Source organism: Maniola hyperantus, chromosome 13 (assembly GCF_902806685.2).
Source record: "Maniola hyperantus chromosome 13, iAphHyp1.2, whole genome shotgun sequence".
Taxonomy (NCBI): domain Eukaryota; kingdom Metazoa; phylum Arthropoda; class Insecta; order Lepidoptera; family Nymphalidae; genus Maniola; species Maniola hyperantus.
Window position 1 is genome coordinate 13,815,883 of NC_048548.1, and position 20,310 is coordinate 13,836,192.

Genomic DNA, 20,310 nt, shown 5'->3' on the forward strand with positions numbered 1-20,310 from the left:
TGGAAATCAAAACATCCTAAGTCCGTTTACTTTAAATAAATTAGATATACACTTATACTATGGATTTACATAGTATTAATATGAAAACTCTTGCGTAGCACATAGCACGGCAAACATAAAACAGTGAGAGCGCACCTCGATCGATCATTTACATTCAGAACGTCATAAAGTTAACAAAAGTTCGATACAGTTCTGCTGTCTTAGTACACACGTCCGAGGAATTAACTGGTTCAGAGTGGTTAATTAAATAAAAATTAATTAATTAGTTTAATTAAGTGTTAGTGATTTGTTTTTCCTAGTTTTTGGGATTAAACTGACAAGTAAGTGCGATTTTTGTTTGATTTTCAAAAAGTGCTTTAAAACAATTAATTCGGTAAAAATGTAACCCCCAAATAACTTCAAAACTAAGTATGGATATGAGAATTAAATGGCATGGGTTCACTCTAAAACATCGATATGATTTTATTTTATTGATATAGATTAGTACCTATTGATAGTCCATCTTTTCTTCGGAGGTTTTACGGAATCATTTATCGCGAAAAAAATCAATGAAAATTAATTGATAAGAACAAGATAAGAAGTTTAGGGCGCTTAGCCAAAATCACGCAATCGTTTTGATAAGTTATAAACAGTCAGACCTCGTTTAGATACCAATAATTAATTTACGATCAGTAAAATTTCTACCTATCTGTGCAAACTTTGAAACTGTCAATGCTTCTTCTTTACTTTTTTTAAATAAAAATTACTGAAAGCCACAAAACAAAATAAGAAGAAGATGAAAATAAGAATTAGCACTTTTTAGGGTTCCGTACCTCAAAAGGAACATTTCACCGCGATTAATAGCCTCACCTGGTGACAAAAGGGCTGGCTCATCTTTGCGCAAGGGATTTTATGTCCAGCGTGGAAATGGAGCCAGTATTATTGGCACCATTCCACGCAGGCATTATTTGTACATAGTAATTAGATGGTTTTATTGTAATATTTTCTTTTAAAAAATAGAACATTAAAAAAATGAAAATAATATTAAGTAATTATTAGTTGTTTATCCAATATCCATTCTGTTATTTATTTACCGATATGGTCAATAGGCCGACCTCTGACGAAATCCGGATATTATACTTGGACGTACTAGACAGACATGTTCACTCTTATCTTGCATATTTTGCAATCATCGGATGCCTTTTCTCACTTAGAATACCAGCAATAATAAATTATGCACGTAAATGGTAAATATATTTTATAGCCATATAATCCATACTCCATACTTAATATTATAAATGCGAAAGTGAGTCTTTCTGTCTGTCTGCTAGCCGTCAGCTTTTCACGGCCCAACAGTTTCGTCGATTTTGATGAAAGGTACAGAGCTAACTTACACCCCGGGTAAGGACATATGCTACTTTTATCCCGGAAATTTTTGTTTATGACTGACTCTTCATCTTCTTTGATGATTATTAGAATAAGTATTATAATAATTAACAGATTAATAAAATTTTCCTTTAGTCAATAGTCATCTGTTTACATTCTGCAAAATTCCGCTAATAAATACTTAACTATTGATTAATTCTAGATACATACCTATTACCTACACAGTATATACACGTCCACTAGTTACTAACTAAACATAATATATTTATCATCTGATCTATTCAAAACAAGTAATTAAAAAAAAATCAAAAACCCTTTTTTTGCATTTGCACTGCATTTTTTTCGGCCCGCGCATTAAAATGCATAAAATCCGCTATTATGATTTTTTAAGAATTTTATGTGATGATGCAGCCAAAGATGGAGTGCGACTGCCTAGGCGAGGCCTAATCACTCTTACCTTGAAGGTATCTAAATAATATATGGTGAGTGACTGACTGACTGATCTATCAACGCACAGCTCAAACTACTGGATAAATACTCAAAGCTCAAAGGATCGGGCTGAAATTTGGCATGCAGATAGCTATTATGACGTAGGCATCCGCTAAGAAAGGATTTTTGAAAATTCAAGCCCTAAGGGGGTGAAATAGGGGTTTGCAATTTGTGTAGTCCACGCGGACGAAGTCACGAGCATATGCTAGTTTGAGGGGAAAACTGATGCTGGAGGGCAGGGCGTTCCTAAACGATACGTACGTAACGTGAAGATAACCTGCCGATCTACTTTTTATAAAAACTGGTCAAGTGCGAGTCAGACTCGCGCAGCAAGGGTGAATTACTACAACCGTATTTTTCCTTAGATGGATTCCCAATGAGTCACACTGGATCGTGTTACAGTGTTACTCGTTGGGAGCTCATCGAAATTTTTCTCCCATCGAGTCACAATGTTACTGGTTGCAACTTTTTATCCATTGTAATTCCCAACGAGTCACATGTTACTCTGGGTGTGACTCATTGGGAATATTTATTTTAATTTAGCGACATTTTGTACGATAAATCAAAAACTGTTATGCATAAAACTAAATAAAAAACTGTTTTACAATGTACAGGTAAAGCTCTTTCATGTGATACCCCACTTGGTATAGTTATTTTTATAAAAAAAAAAATTACTTGTTCATGAACACATTTTAATTTTTTTGTGATGTAACCACAAATTCACGATTTTCGGATATTTTCCTTTACCATAAGATCTACCTGCCTACCGGTACTTCCCGATGGGCTTTCTCCTCATTTTCTCTCTGGTTCTCCTCATTTCTGATTCCTCATGAAATAACCTGAAATGTGTTTATTTCCAGCATGCGTGTCTGTGTGGTCGGAGCGGGTGCGGCCGGCCTCTGCGCTGCGCGGCACCTCATCGCGGAGCCCTGCGTCACGGCGGTGGACGTGCTGGAGCAGTCGGGCCAGCTGGGCGGCACCTGGGTGTACACGGAGAACGTGGGCTACGACGACTTCGGCCTGCCCATACACACCAGCATGTACAAGAGCCTCAGGTAACATTGGTTAAAATTTTACGTCAAAGTAAAAAGTGTATTTTTTTAATATTTACTTTTAAACTTCTATTTAAGAGTGTCTGGCAGGGGGTTGCTACGACTAAATTAAATCAATTAAATTAAGATGGGTTCCCAACGAGTTACACCCAATCGTGTAACAGTGTGACTCGTTGGGAATCCATCTTTTAAAAAATTCCATCGAGTCACACCTAAGCTATAGTATAACTCGTTGGGAATTACAATTTATAAAAAAGTTGCAACTAGTAACAGTGTGACTCGATGGGAAAAAGCAATAAGTTCGCACTCCCCAACGCGTCACAGTGTGACACGATAGGGTGATGATGTGATGATAAGATGTACTATTCAGAAGAAAATATTTAAAAAAACTTAAGTAAGTTTGTACACTTTTTACTTTGACGTACGATTTTTTACACCTTTGTTAGGTACCTGTTATCTCCCGAAGCCACCATGATCAAAACTTCATACTTAGACGCTGATCGCTCTTCCCTGTATTGAGGACAATACGCAGAGAAACTTTCAGCTTTTATAAAATAACGAAAGTCTGGCCCGCGCGGGCTCTTAGTCTATAATTAACTGTGTTAGGTAGCGAGCAATTCAAGTTCGTAAATTTGCATTGACACAAAGTACATTATAAATTATAATAAACCTACATCGCTTTTTTATAAAAACCACCATTTCGATTAAATTAACGAAAACTTACGCTCGCTTCGCTTGTTGAGCAAGCGAATATATCATAATCATCTTCATGATATTAAATAATAAATTTATATAATAGATATGGTATTCTATAGGCACATGTTAAGCCTTGATATACATAATTGACACATAGTAGGTAACTAGTATGCTACACGTGATCTAACGGATGCATATTATAAATTAAGTGGAAATTATATGAATGATTGACTGAAGTGAGTGATCAGCACCGATAGTAATTTGTTGATTAAGTCATTTATTTACTATCACGATGCAACTTTGTCCAAATGTCAATGACAATTAACCCTTGAAAAAAAACCGGCCAAGTGCGAATCAGACTCGCGCACCGAGGGTTCGGTATTGCAGTCGTATTTTTTCGACATTTTTTACGATAAATCAAAAACTATTAGATATGTATCAAAATAAATAAAAATCTGTTTTAAAAGCCCTTTCATATGATACCCCACTTGGTATAGATAGTTATCTAACTTTTAAAATTGAAAGTACTAATAATTTGTTAAATGAACCCATTTTAATTTTTTTTCTGTAGTGTAACCACAAATTCATTGTTTTCGGATTTATTCCTTTACCTATGCTATAAGTCTAAGTCAACCGGAAGTACCCTATAGGTTTTCGTGACAGACACGACAGACAGACGGACAGACAGATAGACAACGAAGTGATCCAATAAGGGTTCCTTTTTCCTTTTGAGGTACGGAACCCTAATAACAGAAAAAACAAAAAATAAGTTTTTACTTATTATTAAAACTTAAAATTATCATAATACCATAATACCTATCATAAAGCTTATAAATGAGGTAAGTTTCTAGTTACCTACTTAACTTAAAGTAACTTGATTTATCATCGCCCCATGAAATACCGAAGTAATCTCGTACGATATCGATGATCTTTCACATCGTTACAAAATTAGGGCAGATATTTTAATTAGGCAGTTGGTAGGATCTAATTTCTGTACTTTATATCAAATACCGATACTTCGTAAGTACAAATTAATAGTATACAGGGTGTAACTAGCAAAAATAACGCTAGCAAAAACTTAGCGCTATTGTTATAATACTTATTTAAACACAATCCAATACCAATAAACATTTGCCTCATTTATAAGGAAAACTAAAATATTAGAATATAGATTATCAAAATAATCCTAGAACAGAACAAGCATTTCTAGAATCAGCTTGATACTTGATAGACCGTTTTATGCCACTGATACCCTGTGACCCTATAGCGCGTGTCTTAGCGTAGAGTCAGCATAACACTTAGATATTACTATAAAAACCGGCCAAGTGCGAATCAGGCTCGCGCAACGAGAGTTCCGTGCTACAGACGTATTTTTTTTACATTTTGCACGATAATTCAAAAACTATGATGCATCGCAGCCCTTTTGACAACTTCTATCTCTATAAGTCTATAATATAAAACCGGCCAAGTGCGAGTCAGGCTCGCGCATTCAAGGTTCCGTACTACAGTCGTATTTTTTCGACATTTTGCACGATAATTCAAAAACTATGATGCTAAAAAATAAATAAAAATCTGTTTTAGAATGTACAGGTGAAGACCTTTCATATGATACCCCACTTGATATAGTAGGTATCTTACTTCAAAAATTGAAAATACACGAACGAATTCACGGTTTTCATATTTTCCCCCTGATGTCTGCTATAAGACCTACCTACCAGTGGCGTGCATAGGGTATCAAGCTAGGGTAGGCATTAGTCAGTTAGGTTACTTATTTAGAGGCTGTCATGATGAAATATGACCATTGAGCCATTTCAACTAGGGTAAGCAGAGCTTTTACACCTCTATGACCTGCACGCCACTGCTACCTACCTGCCAAATTTCATGATTCTGGGTCAACGGGAAGTACCCTGTAGGTTTCTTGACAGACCGACATACAGACAGACAGACAACAAAGTGATCCTATAACGGTTCCGTTTTTCCTTTTGAGGTACGGAACCCTAAAAACCTGCTATTGCTGTTACAATGTTGACTTTTCTATTTTGTTCCAGAACTAACCTCCCGAAGGAGATAATGGGGTTCCCAGACTTCCCGATCCCCGACAGCGAGAAGTCGTACCTCCCCGCCAGAGACATGCTCGCCTTCCTGCAACTGTACTCCGACAAGCACGGCGTTACGCGCCACATCAGAGTAAGAACATTAAACCTTTTCTAGGCATTGAATTAAAATTGCCTTGAAATTTTTTTTTTTTTTAGGAAATTACTGTTTTTTTTATTATTACAATAAAACTTAAAGCTAGCCTTATCTAATTACTATATAAATCATGACCGCGTGGAATGGTGCCAAGAATACTGGCTGTATTTCCGCGCTGGACAGCCAGGCTGATCCGTTGCGCAAAAAATGAGCCAGCCCTTCTGTCAGGCCCAATCATGGTGAAATGTCTCGTAAAAAATTTTTAGCACTAAGACTCCATGGCCCCAGGGTCTCCACGGCAAACGGCACAAAAATGTAACTCTCTATAAGAGAGGCATACTTGCGCCGCTTGCCGTTTTCAGCTGTTTCTGCTGCGGCTCCCGGTCTTGATGCTGTCTTCCTGATATGACACGGGGCCAATGTGTCAACGCAAGTTGCGTCCCACATTAGCGCCCGTCCCCGTTCCCAGGGAACCAGCGTCAATCCATCAGGTCTCTTGCCATCATCCCGACTAATCCCTGCCGGCTCAATGAGCGCAGGAATATTTATGGTGGCAAGAGCTCTTTTAATTGTATCGTTAAGAGAGCCGCATCTAAACAGCCTACCAGAGCTCCTTTGGCAAGAGAGTCCGTGGATTACAAATTTATCAACCTCTTTTCCACACGGACATCTGTGCTGATGGCACAGTGGTGTTCCCAATCTGAGACCTAGAGCCACACGAAAACTTTCGTTATCTAAAAGTGTGCCGAGATAAATTGCATTTAACCAAAAAGTTTCCTTTTCAGTTCAACCAACACGTCCAACTGATAAAACCCAAACAAGGCCCAAACGGGGAGCTATGGGATGTCACATTCAAGGACCTCACCAGTGGACTGACCAACACCAAGGAGTACGAATACGTGTTCGTATGTAACGGCCACTACAATACGCCGTTCATACCCAATATACCAGGGCTGAAGGAATTTAAAGGTCAATTATACACATTACCCACTGAATATTTATTTATCACTAGCTGACCCGGCGAACTTAGTACCACCTAACAATTTTTTTTAATTTTTCTCTCCGTAAGAACCATCCTCGTACTTCAAGGAATACCATAAAAAAATTATTAGCGAAATCGGTTCAGCTGTTCTCGAGATTTGCGATCAACAACACATTTAGTGATACATTTTTAGGGTTCCGTACCTCAAAAGGAAAAACGGAACCCTTATAGGATCACTTTGTTGTATGTCTGTCTGTCTGTCTGTCAAGAAACCTACAGGGTACTTCCCGTTGACCTAGAATCATGAAATTTGGCAGGTAGGTAGATCTTATAGCTGACATTTGGGAAAAAATCTGAAAACCGTGAATTTAGGGTTAGATCACACAAAAAAAATTAAATTGTGGTCATGAACTAATAATTAGTATTTTCAACTTTCGAAGTGAGTGACTATATCAAGTGGGGTATCATATGAAAGGTCTTCACCTGTACATTCTAAAACAGGTTTTTATTTATTTTTATGCATCATAATTTTTGAATTATCGTGCAAAATGTCGAAAAAATACGACTGTAGTACGGAACCCTCATTGCGCGAGCCTGACTCGCACTTGGCCGGTTTTTTATGGACAATCTATATAATTTTGTGTAATAAAACTATAGTAGGTAACATCAATTATGTGTAGGTACTTAATGTCATGATAATTTTCTTCACCAGGTGATGTGATGCACAGTCACGACTACAGAGTGCCGGACATCTTCAGCAACAAACGCGTCCTGGTCGTGGGAGCCGGACCGTCTGGCATGGACATCGCTTACGAGATCACCAGCGTCACCAGGAAGGTAAATAATCACTTTCATCACATCATCACTTCCCATCAGGTGTGATCGTTGAATGAGTGAATTAAAAAAAAAAAATCTTCCTCTTAAAGTGCCTAACGTCAGTAGGTATGTCGGTCTGCAAACGAAGGCAAAGACCAAAAAAATTTTTTCGTGTTTTGTAAAATGTTGTGTAACCGTGTAACTATGGTTCTGTAAAATGTATAATAATATACATAATATAATAATAATGTAATCCTTGAATCGTGAAAAAAATTAAAGGTTCTTTACAAAAATGTTAGTAAGCATCAAGTGTATGGGCAAGAAGTTTTTTTTTTACAATTTAAGTTTTGGTTTCATATTAAAAATATTTATAATAAGTACAAGGCGATAATGAGGAGCCCCTTTCCGAGAAATTGTAAAAAGTACTCTTACCAAAGTTCATCCCATAATCGTATTTGGATTGATAGATACTTCTACATTAGTTTCTCATACCCAGGTCATCCTCAGCCATCACCTCAAAGAGCAGCCGCGAACGGTGTTCCCGGACAATCTGGTGCAGAAGCCGGATGTTGACCGGCTGGAGGGCAACACAGCGATATTTCAAGATGGCAGCCAAGAAGAGGTCGATGTGGTCTTTCTTAGTACTGGTAAGTCTTTTACAAAAAATATTAAGCCATATAATCATTGATTTCAATAAATTATGGCCAGTGTCATTCGAGATGATATAAATATTCTTAGAGGGATACCCCAATAGTATTCAAATCTGTTCAGGCATTTAGAAGTTATGGTGGAATACAGAAACCCACATACATACACCCTGAATACATTACTGCTTTTTTTGGGCAGTCGTGATAAGACTTCTTGCAAATTACTTCCGATACCAACAATTTCACTAAAATAAAGATTCATATTATTATATCTTCGATCTTCTTCTAGGCTATATCTACAACTTCCCCTTCCTCCACCCGTCGTGTGACATCGTAGTAGATGACAACTGCGTGGAGCCTCTCTACAAGCACCTCGTCAACATCGCGCATCCCACCATGTGCTTCATTGGCGTGCCGTACTACGTGTGCGCTTACTCCATGTTTGATCTTCAGGTAAACGTTTATAAATGTAGAGCCTAATGAAATCTTAACAAAGGTGCTGTTGCCTAAACAAACCCAAAGCAAACGACTAATCTCACCAGTAATAACACTCGGGTTTGTTGATGCGTATGAACACTATGAGCGCAACACATAAGTATCCATAATATAACTACAAAGTAAGTCAAATACTACTGAAATACAGTATGCCAGGTAATTTAGTGCGTTTAGGCCAACAAGGCGGGAACATTACTGCTTAGAGAAAGGAGGGGTTTTTAGTCGGTAGGAGTCCGGCACTATGTCCATGAGGATTTTCCCCTCCTAAGCGAAAAAAAAAAAAAATTAGTGCGCAAAAACTCAAACGCCGAAATGGAATTGTCACTAATAATTGGTAGGTATGACTTTTAGACATGAAACCACTTCAGCTGGCTTAGAAGAATAATTACTGTTAAGTATACAGACAATGATAGTATTATTTTTATTTGTGGCTCCCATTTCAATCCTCAGGAAACCCTGTGGAAATGCGTGAGCTTTTGAACTTACTAGGGTCAAATATTATAGGTATTTAATCATTAAGATTTCATCGTGATATACCCTGTGTATGTAGAATTAAATCTGATTCTTAATATTTTTTGTCAGGTACGATATTATGTACGATCAATGAATGGGACCTTCGAATTGCCAACCCGAGAAGAAATGACTGCGCATTTAGAGGAAGAGAAGAGGGACCGAGCAGCGCGAGGGTTCACCAAGCGTCAGACACATATGATGGGACCTGATCAGGTAACTGTGCTATTTAACTGCTTCTTTCTTCTGATTTCCTAGCGTTTCAAATTCTCAAGAGGAATTGACACCGTACTGGGAGGAATAGAAGACGGACCGAGGAACGCGAGGACTCACCAAGCGGCAGACACATATTATGATGGGGCGATCAGATATTACTGTGCTATTTAACTGCTCCTTTCTTCTGATTCCCTGGTGTTTCAAGCTCTCCAAAAGAAATGACTGTGGAGGAAGTTGACCTAGACCGCGAAGCCTTCATCAATAGGGCAAATACACACTGGGTTTTATTTACGGGCATTTTCTTTCTGTTTTCGTAACTTTCAAACTGGATCTGCGCCCTGCGGTAGAGTGCACTAAGCGGCAAGCATTTCATGGGCTTTATCGAAAAGAACTGTGCTTATCTACTTTTTTAAGTTTTCATAATCTTTCATAATGATAATTCATCCAGCATGCAGTCCTGAACGGGTATATCTGAAAAAGTTTTACCTTGTTAATTCTTAAAAATTTAAATTAAAAATCTTATCAAAAGAAGGGAAGTCTAGTTGCAAACATTCTATCAAATCAATTAGGTAGTAAACAGGCAACATCAAAGCCTTCAGACTAGATACACGGTCCTTAGAAGGTCTAAGTAATAGTGTTTACTACCTAGGTTCTAAGGCGTGAAGGAAACGAGCAGATTTTAGCACTATCAATGTTAACTAGTTATAATAAAATAGTAAACTTTCCTAGTTCCATATATGTATAGATCAAGTGAACTTACCGTTCCGGTATTAGTTACTTCAGGTATGAGGATTTTTACTTATAAGTAATATATAAGTTATATATATATATATATATATATATATATATATATATATATATATATATATATATATATATAAGTTATATATATATATATAACAAACAATTATATAAGTATTTATTATTATCTGCCTTCGGATTATATTTTTATAGATAATGGACGCAACTTCATCCGCGTGGATTTGTTGTTGTTTATACATATAAGTATAAAAAACCGGTCACATGTGAGGTAAAATCATAAGTACCTGTACTAATATTGTTGAATGATAATCTAGGCGGGTTATTACGAATCCCTGTCAAGCGAGAGTGGTGCCGCACCTCTACCAGCAGTCTTCACAGCTGTGCACAACGACAGCAGCCAGCGCTTCCTCGACCACCTCGCTAGCTTCAGGAACGACGTCTATAAGCTCATAGACGCTGACAACTTTGTCTGCTATCGCGCTTAGCCAACAAAGTCAGTCAAACAGAAAAAAATCGATCGGGATATCTTTAAAAATGTAGCCTACAAAATATATTCTGGCTTTCAGGGCCTTTCGATAGTAAAAGCGCTTAGAGTGTATTGAAAAAATAAAGCATAATTTAAAAAAAACGAAAAAAAATTCAGTTACCTACATACCTAGTGCCTAACACTAGATTTTTAAGCATCATTCCAAAATACGACTTTAGAGTTCTTAAAGCAAATAAAGAACGACGCAACGGTCTATGAGCTTAGAAACACTGACAATTTTGTGCTATCGCGCTTGGAACCCCATATAAAGTCAGCCAATAAGAAAAAAAATCATAAAAATATTTATTAATTGCGTAAGTTAAAAATTCAGTCTACAAATATGGCTTCTAGTGGCTCCTAGTAAGGCCCCAGGAAAGCGCTTGTAGTGTATTGAAAAAAAAACCTTAACGCAAAAAGCGAAAATCTTTCAGTCACCTAGCTACCTACCTACTAGATTTTTAAGCACCATTCCTAAATACGACTTACAAATAGAGTTCTAAAGCAAATTAAAAGTTGTGGCAAAAGTCAATAATCATCCAGGGGTCATTTGTTTTGTAGGGGTCACGACACTAAAGTTGGGAAGCTCTGTCCTACATGAACGCCAGATTGTGCTAAAATTGACCTTTGCCACAAAATAAAAAGGTGTCATTGCTGTAAATTGAAAGAATAATAAAATTAACTTTATTTTATTAAAATACTTTTATTGCATTTATTGTAGGTAAACCCAACGATAATATCAATATCAGAGTTAACTATTAATATGGTTAGTAGGTAAATATATTTACAAACCTAACTAGGTACCTATTTCACTTTTTTTTACAGAACTTTAATTCAATAAATATAGTGTAAAATTTGTTGAATACAATGATACATACATAAATGTAAATAATCCGTACCCTTATTATAAATGCGAAAGTGTGTTTGTTTATTAGTTTGTTGGTTTGAATCACGTCACAACGGAGCAACGGATTGACGTGATTTTTTTGTATGGGTATAGTCAAAGACCTGGAGAGTGACATAGGCTACGTTTTATCGTGGAAAACCAGAGTTCCCACGGGATTGTTAAAAACCTAAATCCACGCGGACGAAATCGCGGGCGTCAGCTAGTAACTTAATAATCCCAAAGGTGAAAGGAGATAAAATGCCAAGTCATAATATTATAATATTTATTTATTTATACAGGTATAGTGGGTAGCTTTTCCTTTGTTATACCTAAATAGCTTTTTTTACTTCTTGGCTATCAAAATTTTCCAGTGAGCAAATCTTTGAACACTTGGGATGCCATTACGCAACTACCTACTACCTAAAAAAGTTTCTAGAATTTACAAATCGGTCCAGAAACCTCGAAAAAATCGGTGTACATACATTAAAAAACAGGGCGAGACCCACCTCTTTTTTGGAAGTCGGTTAAAAATAGAAATGCTCATTACCCTCGTCGACGACCTCTGTTGGACCTCTGGGTTGTGGCGGAGCGATACTATGTCGATTAGCAAGTGACAATACTTTTAGATGTAGTTCGCGACAGCCGACAGTCGAGATGGCAATCGAGGTGGGGACGCCCCGCACTCCCGCAAAGCCCCCGCGCTAACCCGGTGCGGGACAGCACGGGTGACTTGCGGGTTTGCGGGGCGTCCCCCCGCCTCTTACCCCAATTGTCATCTCGACGTCTGTTCCTCTTCACCCTATTTTTAGGCCATTACTCTAAAAGTCGGTTAAAAATAAATAAGTATGAACTTGTCTAAAAATAATATAATCACTAGATTTAATTCTTATCTATATAGAAATATTAGCTTATTTATACGCGTACCCACACTGTACACATGTGAGGGTAGAAAATAAAACTTCAAACAACAAACAATTTTTATTAAAAATAAAGGAATTTTATGTACTAACTAAATATATATTCAACTTTTATTTAATAAGTACTAGGAAATCATAAAGCGTAAGGAATTATTTCTATTCGATTAAATTATCGCACCTTGTATACTGTGCTCACTGCGTCTTGATCCTTTCACACAAAGCGCGTGACTGCATGTTGCAATGGTCAGCAGAAATAAATAGAATTAATCATATTATGCAAGTTTATACTATTTACAACAGTAGTTCTTTGTTCGATCGGCCCAAGATCAAATTGCTTTTATAGGGGTTATCATTAATTAGCAGCCTTGTAGATATGTCTTTATGTTATGTTATGCATTGCCTTTTAATTATATCCTGCTTATTATATTAATGGACGGATGGACGGTAGACAACAATAGGTTCCTTGTTTTGCCACGGAACCCTAAAAAAATAACCTACCCAGATCATCACGCTAACGTCGCGCCTTGGTCTGTCATACTAATACTGATGATTTTGGAAGATCCAGGAAGTTTTAGCACAGTATAGTTTCTATTGCTTATAGCCTAGTCGTTAAAGATTTAAGATGACGTCTGCCTCCTATTCGGGAGGTCAGGGATTTGATCCCGGGCTCGTACCTGTAACTTTTCAGAGAATTGTGCGTTAAAAAAAAAAAAAAAACATGTATGCCCGAGAGTTCTCCATAATAATCTCAAAACGTGTGTGAAGTCTGCCAATCTGCACTTGTGCTCTCTGCACACAATTCGTGGCCGGTGTATTTTGGCTGTACCTTTTTGTTTCGTAATATATGCACTATTTACCCATATTCGCAATAAAGAAATTTGAATTTGAATTTGGTGGACTATGGCCTAAACCCTATTCATTCTGAGACGAGACCCATGATCAGTAGTGCGCCGGTGATGGGTTGATGATGGTTGCTTATAGAATATTTTTTGTCTTTACAGGAAAAATATTACGCGTCCCTGGCGACTGAAGCGAGTACAGATAACTTGCCGTCAGTGATCACCAAGATACGAGAAGAGAGCACCATCCGGTTCCTGCACAACCTGCAGAGCTACCGACAAGACGTCTACAAGATCATTGATGATCACACCTACGAGATCATCAGCAACGGCACACGGAAAGTTCTTTGTTGACCTCCAATAGTTGAAATTCTAACTCGTAATATTTTAGCAATAAGGTACCTAGTAATAAGTAATAAAAATGAATGAATAATAATTACTTAATTGTAGATTGTAGTGTTTGTATTATGGTTGGAACTTGGAACACATTAGCAACACCCCACGACACAACACGCCACGTGTCTTGAGTCACATGATCGTATTATGGTTGGAACACATTGGCAATACCCACGACACAACACGTGTCTTGAGTCAAATGATCGTATTATGGTTGGAACGAATTGGCAACACCCACGACACAACACGCCAAGTGTCTTGAGTCAAATGATCGTAATATGGTTGGAACACATTAGCAACACCCCACGACACAACACGCCAAGTGTCTTGAGACAAGTAAAGGTGTTTGACCTAAGTGTCGTTTTTAGAGTTGAATGTGTATAAAAGAATTAATGTACCGGCCAATCTCCTCTGTGTCTCCTTCAAGCTACTTGAGACTGGCAAAGTGCATTGTGCTGACATGGCACTGGAAAAAGCTATATATTAAGAGAAGAAGAAGAAGTATTAATGTGCAGATGCACAGTATTGTGTTGTAGTGTGTTGAGATTTCCAAAGCAATCTGGCGCGACGATCGATCTATCGGAGAGCACCACGAGCGACTCGACAGACTGGAGAGCACGTCCTTGTGAAATATGCATGAGTCCGATCGCCTTGTTGCGTAATAAACACACTATAACAGAATAGAGTGAGTGCACCTTTATAGTTGAAAAAAAAACATAAATGTAGACACCCGCGCTACGTTGGTGTGTTGCAAGTGTGTATGGGCCGTTATAAGCACGGATGTATATATAAGTTAAATAATTTCAAAATGTATTCATATTTCATAAATAGTTGGATCGGGCTGCTTGTTATTTTCTAATTTTATTTAAGTTAATTCTCCTGACTGTTTATGTTTGGTTTGTTTAATTTAACTCCAATGAATGTTAAATGACTCAAATACGAGTAAATAATTAATTTTTACCAAATGGGTTTGTATTAACTATGTTACTATATTATTATTATTATTTAATTTAAATAAAACACATAAAATTCAGCCAAAAATATTTTATTTAAGCGTATTTATAATCTTTATATTATTATCAATGCTGATATATTATTACTCTTTACATCTAATAATTATTTGTATGGCTCTCCTTTTTGATTACACTCTAAGATTGTTGAGAATAATTCATAAAATTACAAACAGTCTCAAGACGAAGTCACTTTGTAATGTAATGAAAAGCTGGGTACGTTAATATGCACATACATGCTCGACGAGCAAGCTTCATGAAACATAGCTATGCTCGTGAATGTGCCTAAGTCGAACATGTACGCGTGTACGCACGTACACCTAGCTTTACAAGTTAAGGCTGCTCCAATTTTGATGAATTATAAACAAATAGTGTTAGTATACACTCGGGGCCGAGTTTAGACTCGCTCATCAACAAATTTGTACTTGTTTCATACAACTTTCAAAATTATAATCGATACATTCACCGTTATATAAAAATACAACTTTTTTTGAATATTGTTTTCAAATTCGAATTTTGTTTCTTTTTTTTTAATATAATATTATTTCCAAAGACATGGGTCCAATAGTATATATAATATTTGTAAATAAACTCAAACTTACATTAAAACTTATTCAACTTAAATCTATACTATTATAATAAAGTACGACGCACATTAAAGTATATAATAGACAAAAAATGAAATTATTGATATTTTTTTTAAGTTTCTACAACACATTGTTTTGTTTATTTTGTTATATTATTCACAATGGATTTCTCTCCATAATTACAAAGTTGTACGTCTTAACTGAGAAAACTAAAATATCTTAATAATATTTAAATCGAGAGCTTAGCCATTTATATTCTATTATCTTGTTTTCTTGGAAGAAGGAATAAAGTTGGGCGGGTTTACTAGTTCTACTTATATATTTAACAAATTACTTTACCAACATTCATAAGTCATAACTTGAGAGTAAGGACAGAAACACATTCGCAACACCCAACCCCACACCACAGCACCTCAAATCAAATCCTAGTATTTTTACACACTACCAATATCCGACATGTCGTATAGTCGGGTGTTGTTAGCGTGTTTTCATGCATGGGATGAGTGTTGCAAATCTGCGCGGGCCATAAAGCGTACATTATTTCAATCAATATTACTTATTGTTTAGTATTTAAAACATTGTTGCTTATTTGATTCTAAAAATTAACGTTGTCGTAAAAATTCTATCAAGAAAATTATTTTCAAAAATTTTATTTTTATACCAAATCTATTATAAACTAATCTCAAAATTAAATTATTGATATGATTAAAAATCAAGTTTTTTTAACAATGTTATCTTTTTATTAACACAAATATTACAGTGTCGTAGAGTGTCGTTGCGCGCCAGAAGTTGATAGGAGCTATACATTTTATAAAATTAAATTTGTCGATCGTTATACCAGACTGGATGGCAACACTCAACAACAAAGTAATGTATAAATAAGATTGCATCTTTAATTTTAAACCAGTATCTAGTTTTGCATATAACAGATTTGGTACAAATTGTAGCTTGAAAATAAGGGCCAGACAATCTATACTTCGGCTGAAAATTTTCATACATTTTATTACAAACCATTTGACCACATCGTACAAAACCTATCTACTTTCCTATCCTTGGTCGACCTAGCTATATCCCTGTCTTATCAGTCCCTTCATATACGCCTTGATATGAATAAAAAGGATAATGGTGAAAACACATTTGTGTGTCCCCCACCTCACGCCACCCGTGTAGAGTCAAAGCAAATGGTATTATAAGTATGACCTGAAATAACACTAGATCAACACCGGACGTCACCAAAGACCACGCAATTTTTTTTAGATGATAAGTTAGACTTGACCACGATCTCACATCGTGGTAATTTACAATACAGTCTTAGATAGAAGCGGGCTAACTATTGAAAGGGATATGGCAGTTTTATTAATACCATATTCCTAAACGACCTACTATCCACTATAGAGTGGAACGTAAAATTGCTTGGCACGTCTTTACCGGTACGGTGGTAACTGGTAAGTGGTAACTAATGGCCAAAGCCTCCCATCAAACGATCTAGATAGGCGTTTTGTCGATGGTGAGGTATCCAGTGTGTTACTCAACAACACCCGACACCATGCGATCATCCACAAATTGCTAGCATGGCTCGGGTGTTGTAAGTGCGGTGTTGATACGTGAGGTAGAGTGTCGAAACGTCGAGTAGGGTGACGTGTCACAAAGGTGTTTCTACCATAAGAACCGGGTTTCCAACACACCCTGTCTAGAATAAATGTATATGCAGAATGAACATACTTTATATGAATACAGTAAAACAATGGCAACAACAGAGCAAGCTGACTTAAAAATAAATTTATAACATCTGTACAATGCTGTTCGCACATTACACAAAAACCGCACACGCTGACCCAATGCATACGTTAGATTTTTATTCAATGACAAATTACCAACAATATACTATATGTAAAGTCTCAGCAAAATACAAAATATGCTCTATAGATCTTGGGCCAAGATGGAAGTGGGCTAACCTAGAGTTTAACAAACTGCAGATAATTCTAAGTGTCATAGTACCGAAACTAAATCGCTTATTAAGTGGGCTCAGTTCGGTGCTTTCTTCATACAAACGTAGGAGGGTAATTACTACATTATTTGATATTGTATGCTCAAAACTAAGTATTATATCGATTAATCTCGTCATTATCTAGGTTTATTGATATATGAAACATTAAAAAAATAATATGTTTTAAAGTTACGAGCCTCAAAAGATTCCTATTTTAAGACAAAATTTATGACAACTTTGGGCGTTAATAAATAAGATTAGGGGTATGAAAATTGTACAGAAATTTAACATTAGACATAGTTTATTTATTCATTAGTTGAAATAACTATACTTTGTAAACATAAAGCTAGTAGTTTTTTCTCAAAAATACTTTTCCTAAACCCTTGATTTCGGTGAAAATCATCGTGCCTCTCACCTTTCTCATACAATGTCAAGTGAAAAGCAAACAGGTTCGGTTGATCGTACTGCGTCACCTTAAGTTTTTGCAGGTGGGATACGAAGTCCATCTATCCATCCCAAAGGAAATATTATTTTTTGATCCAGACGGGAATAGAACCCTGGACTACCCACTCATAAGACAACTGTGAAATGGGCGTTATTCGTATTTTCAGTACTAAAAAATGCACCACGTGTGCTTTATTTCGGCGCGTGCGGTTCGTCCGTATTGTGCGGTCAGCATAACAGGAAAACCTAAACCTCGCACTGTACTGGAAATATGTCTATGTACAACCTTAATTAATTACACATAGCAAAATTATACGCACTGTATCAAGCATCTAGCACCATTTCGATATAAGGTATACATCAAATAACATAATATTATCAACCAAATTATAAAAAGAAATTAAGAAAAACAATAATATAACAAAAAGTTCCGAATTTATTTTATATATTTTTGCCGAAACATGAAAATGACGAAATAAAAAAATATTTACTATCGCTGATCAATTTTGAAAAAAAATAAGAGACTAGCTAAAGTAGTATTGCGTTTCAAGACAATATAAAATTTACTATATGCGTTTCAATCGAGAAGATTCAGCTTTCAGAGAAGCACTCAAACTACCAACAGCAACAAAAAAATCGCTAAAACTGTTTATAAATTTAAATAAAACGTAAAAAATATAAGAAAAAATAAGCAGAAAATAAAATTTAAGTACAAATACGTATATTTCAAATATGGCGGTGTTATTCTTAGTTGAAACGCATAGTATATTTTGTATGAAGAAAAAATACCCAAGAAAGTCTACATAAATGTAAATAATCTAAAATAAACATAAATATAATAACTAGCTATAAACTGAGATTACGCCGTTCTATATAAGAATTAATCACATTTCATCACCGATCCGGTCGCTTCACGCTTGACCACGACACATTCGACATATTGTCATCACTGGCACATACCAACTCGGCCCGTATAACACCCACTACACACGGAACCTACTTCCAACAACAACTGTACGTTCCAACATAGAAATAGTCCTACACCCGACAGCGTTTAAAGGAGCTTGTTTACGATTACGACCAAGTCCCATTGAACAGCCGCTAACTTATTTATTATAAACTTGGAAAATATAAAACAGTTTGCAATTGCATGAAATGAATATTAGCTACTAAATATGGTTGAATCTTTCTAAACTAAATTGACAAGTCTCAAAGTATTATTATCCTATTCCACAGAAAAGATTGCGAAAGGGGCAGCATTAACTTTAGACCTGTTTAATTTAGTTTATGTCTATTTTACGTATATTTTAATTTTATCATAATTAACTTTTGAATTAATTTTAACTGAGAAATAAATGTTTTTGAACTATGTTGGCACGTGAGTTGAAGTTAAAGTTAGTCCCGTGTGTAGAGGCTTAAGATCGAGGAGAACAAAACATAACATTCCCAAAAGGACACCGCTAAAACGTAACAGGGGGTAACTTCAACACGTATCTACGCTTGTAAAGATCGTCGCAGACGACGGGAATGGCAGACACACATTTGCACTACCCCACTGCCTCACGCCACGTGGCGTGGAGTGTTGCAAATAGGTCTAGGCCATAAAAGTGAAAAAATTGTCACATTGTATTGAGCCTCAAAAATCTACATTGTACTTTAAGACCTGTATAAGTGATTCTCAAAGCTACGACCGATATAATTACGTGTGTAAAGAAATCTACTGGGACGAACACTCTAACACTGAGATTTATGAAAAAATCGAAACACTATTGCTCTTCACTATTTTACGCTTAATCTGCCGTACTAGAGTCGCTTAATCGTTACTTAAGTTTAGTTAAAACAAGACAGAGATATATCTCTCACATAAATCTGTCTCGTTTTAACTCAATTTTAAGTAACGATTAGCGACTCTGAGTGCGGCTGAAAATGTCATAATATTTAATAGAAAATAATTCAATGTACACACTGAAGTGGCGTAAATGTAAAATATAATATATAAAACTACTAATTTATTAATTAAGAAAAATCAATGATCAAGACAGTTCAATTGCACTGTAAGTTTATTCTTTGTAAATCCATATTTTCAAAAATGTCCGTTTTTAAACTGTTCGCACACTAGCACAACTGAATCCACTTTTTCATAAATAGAACGTCATAAAACGCATACACTTATACCGCATATGCAGTACATTAGAACGTCACCCTATTAGCACATGATGCGTATTCGATCAGCATAAAAAGTACCAGGCGATTATAACTCCTTAAGAAGTAGGAGTCTCTTCGAAGGGTATGTCCGGCTCCATTCTCAGGGATTGCGGCGTGGGGTCGTAGTGACCCGCAAGGTAGTACACGTCGTTGTTATCATAGACTGTACTGTATTTGACCGGGTCGTCGCCCATGCGCTCCTTGTACTGTTGCAGTGGTAGCACCTCGCATTTGTGTGATATCGTTTGTACGTCGTTCTCGTCCGTGTGTGGGGATTCAAAGAGACCACCCTGAAA

General features: G+C 36.4%; 2 protein-coding genes and 1 long non-coding RNA gene across 7 annotated transcripts in view; 1 reads left to right on the forward strand and 2 right to left on the reverse strand.

Moving 5' to 3' along the window:
* The first annotated feature begins 130 nt into the window (after positions 1-130).
* Positions 131-15,080, forward strand: Fmo-1 (Flavin-containing monooxygenase 1). Of its 2 annotated transcripts, none has more exons than XM_069502576.1 (9): positions 131-320; positions 2,715-2,909; positions 5,651-5,789; positions 6,578-6,761; positions 7,487-7,611; positions 8,087-8,237; positions 8,527-8,690; positions 9,315-9,458; positions 10,535-11,443. In XM_069502576.1, the coding sequence occupies exons 2-9, from the start codon at positions 2,716-2,718 to the stop codon at positions 10,703-10,705; spliced, it is 1,272 nt and encodes a 423-aa protein (XP_069358677.1). In that variant the 5' UTR covers positions 131-320; position 2,715; the 3' UTR covers positions 10,706-11,443. The 2 variants fall into 2 exon arrangements, with proteins under 2 accessions (XP_069358677.1, XP_034830912.1); XM_034975021.2 differs by lacking the exon at positions 10,535-11,443 and adding an exon at positions 13,548-15,080 and having other exon boundaries at positions 133-320.
* On the reverse strand, positions 11,899-13,058 carry LOC138403174 (uncharacterized). The gene is made up of 2 exons (XR_011237472.1): positions 12,725-13,058; positions 11,899-12,447 (listed from the first exon to the last, which is right to left on the reverse strand). It is a non-coding gene; the product is annotated as an uncharacterized lncRNA (long non-coding RNA).
* The window catches only part of wge (winged eye), a 148,362-nt gene continuing 142,862 nt past the window's right edge, over positions 14,811-20,310 (reverse strand). For 3 of the 4 annotated variants that reach the window (XM_069502510.1, XM_069502509.1, XM_069502508.1), the window contains exon 14: positions 14,811-20,304. In XM_069502510.1, the coding sequence (XP_069358611.1) occupies positions 20,071-20,304 (234 nt within the window). In that variant the 3' untranslated portion in view covers positions 14,811-20,070. The remainder of the gene's footprint in view (positions 20,305-20,310) is intronic. The other variant, XR_011237451.1, reaches the window with a different exon arrangement.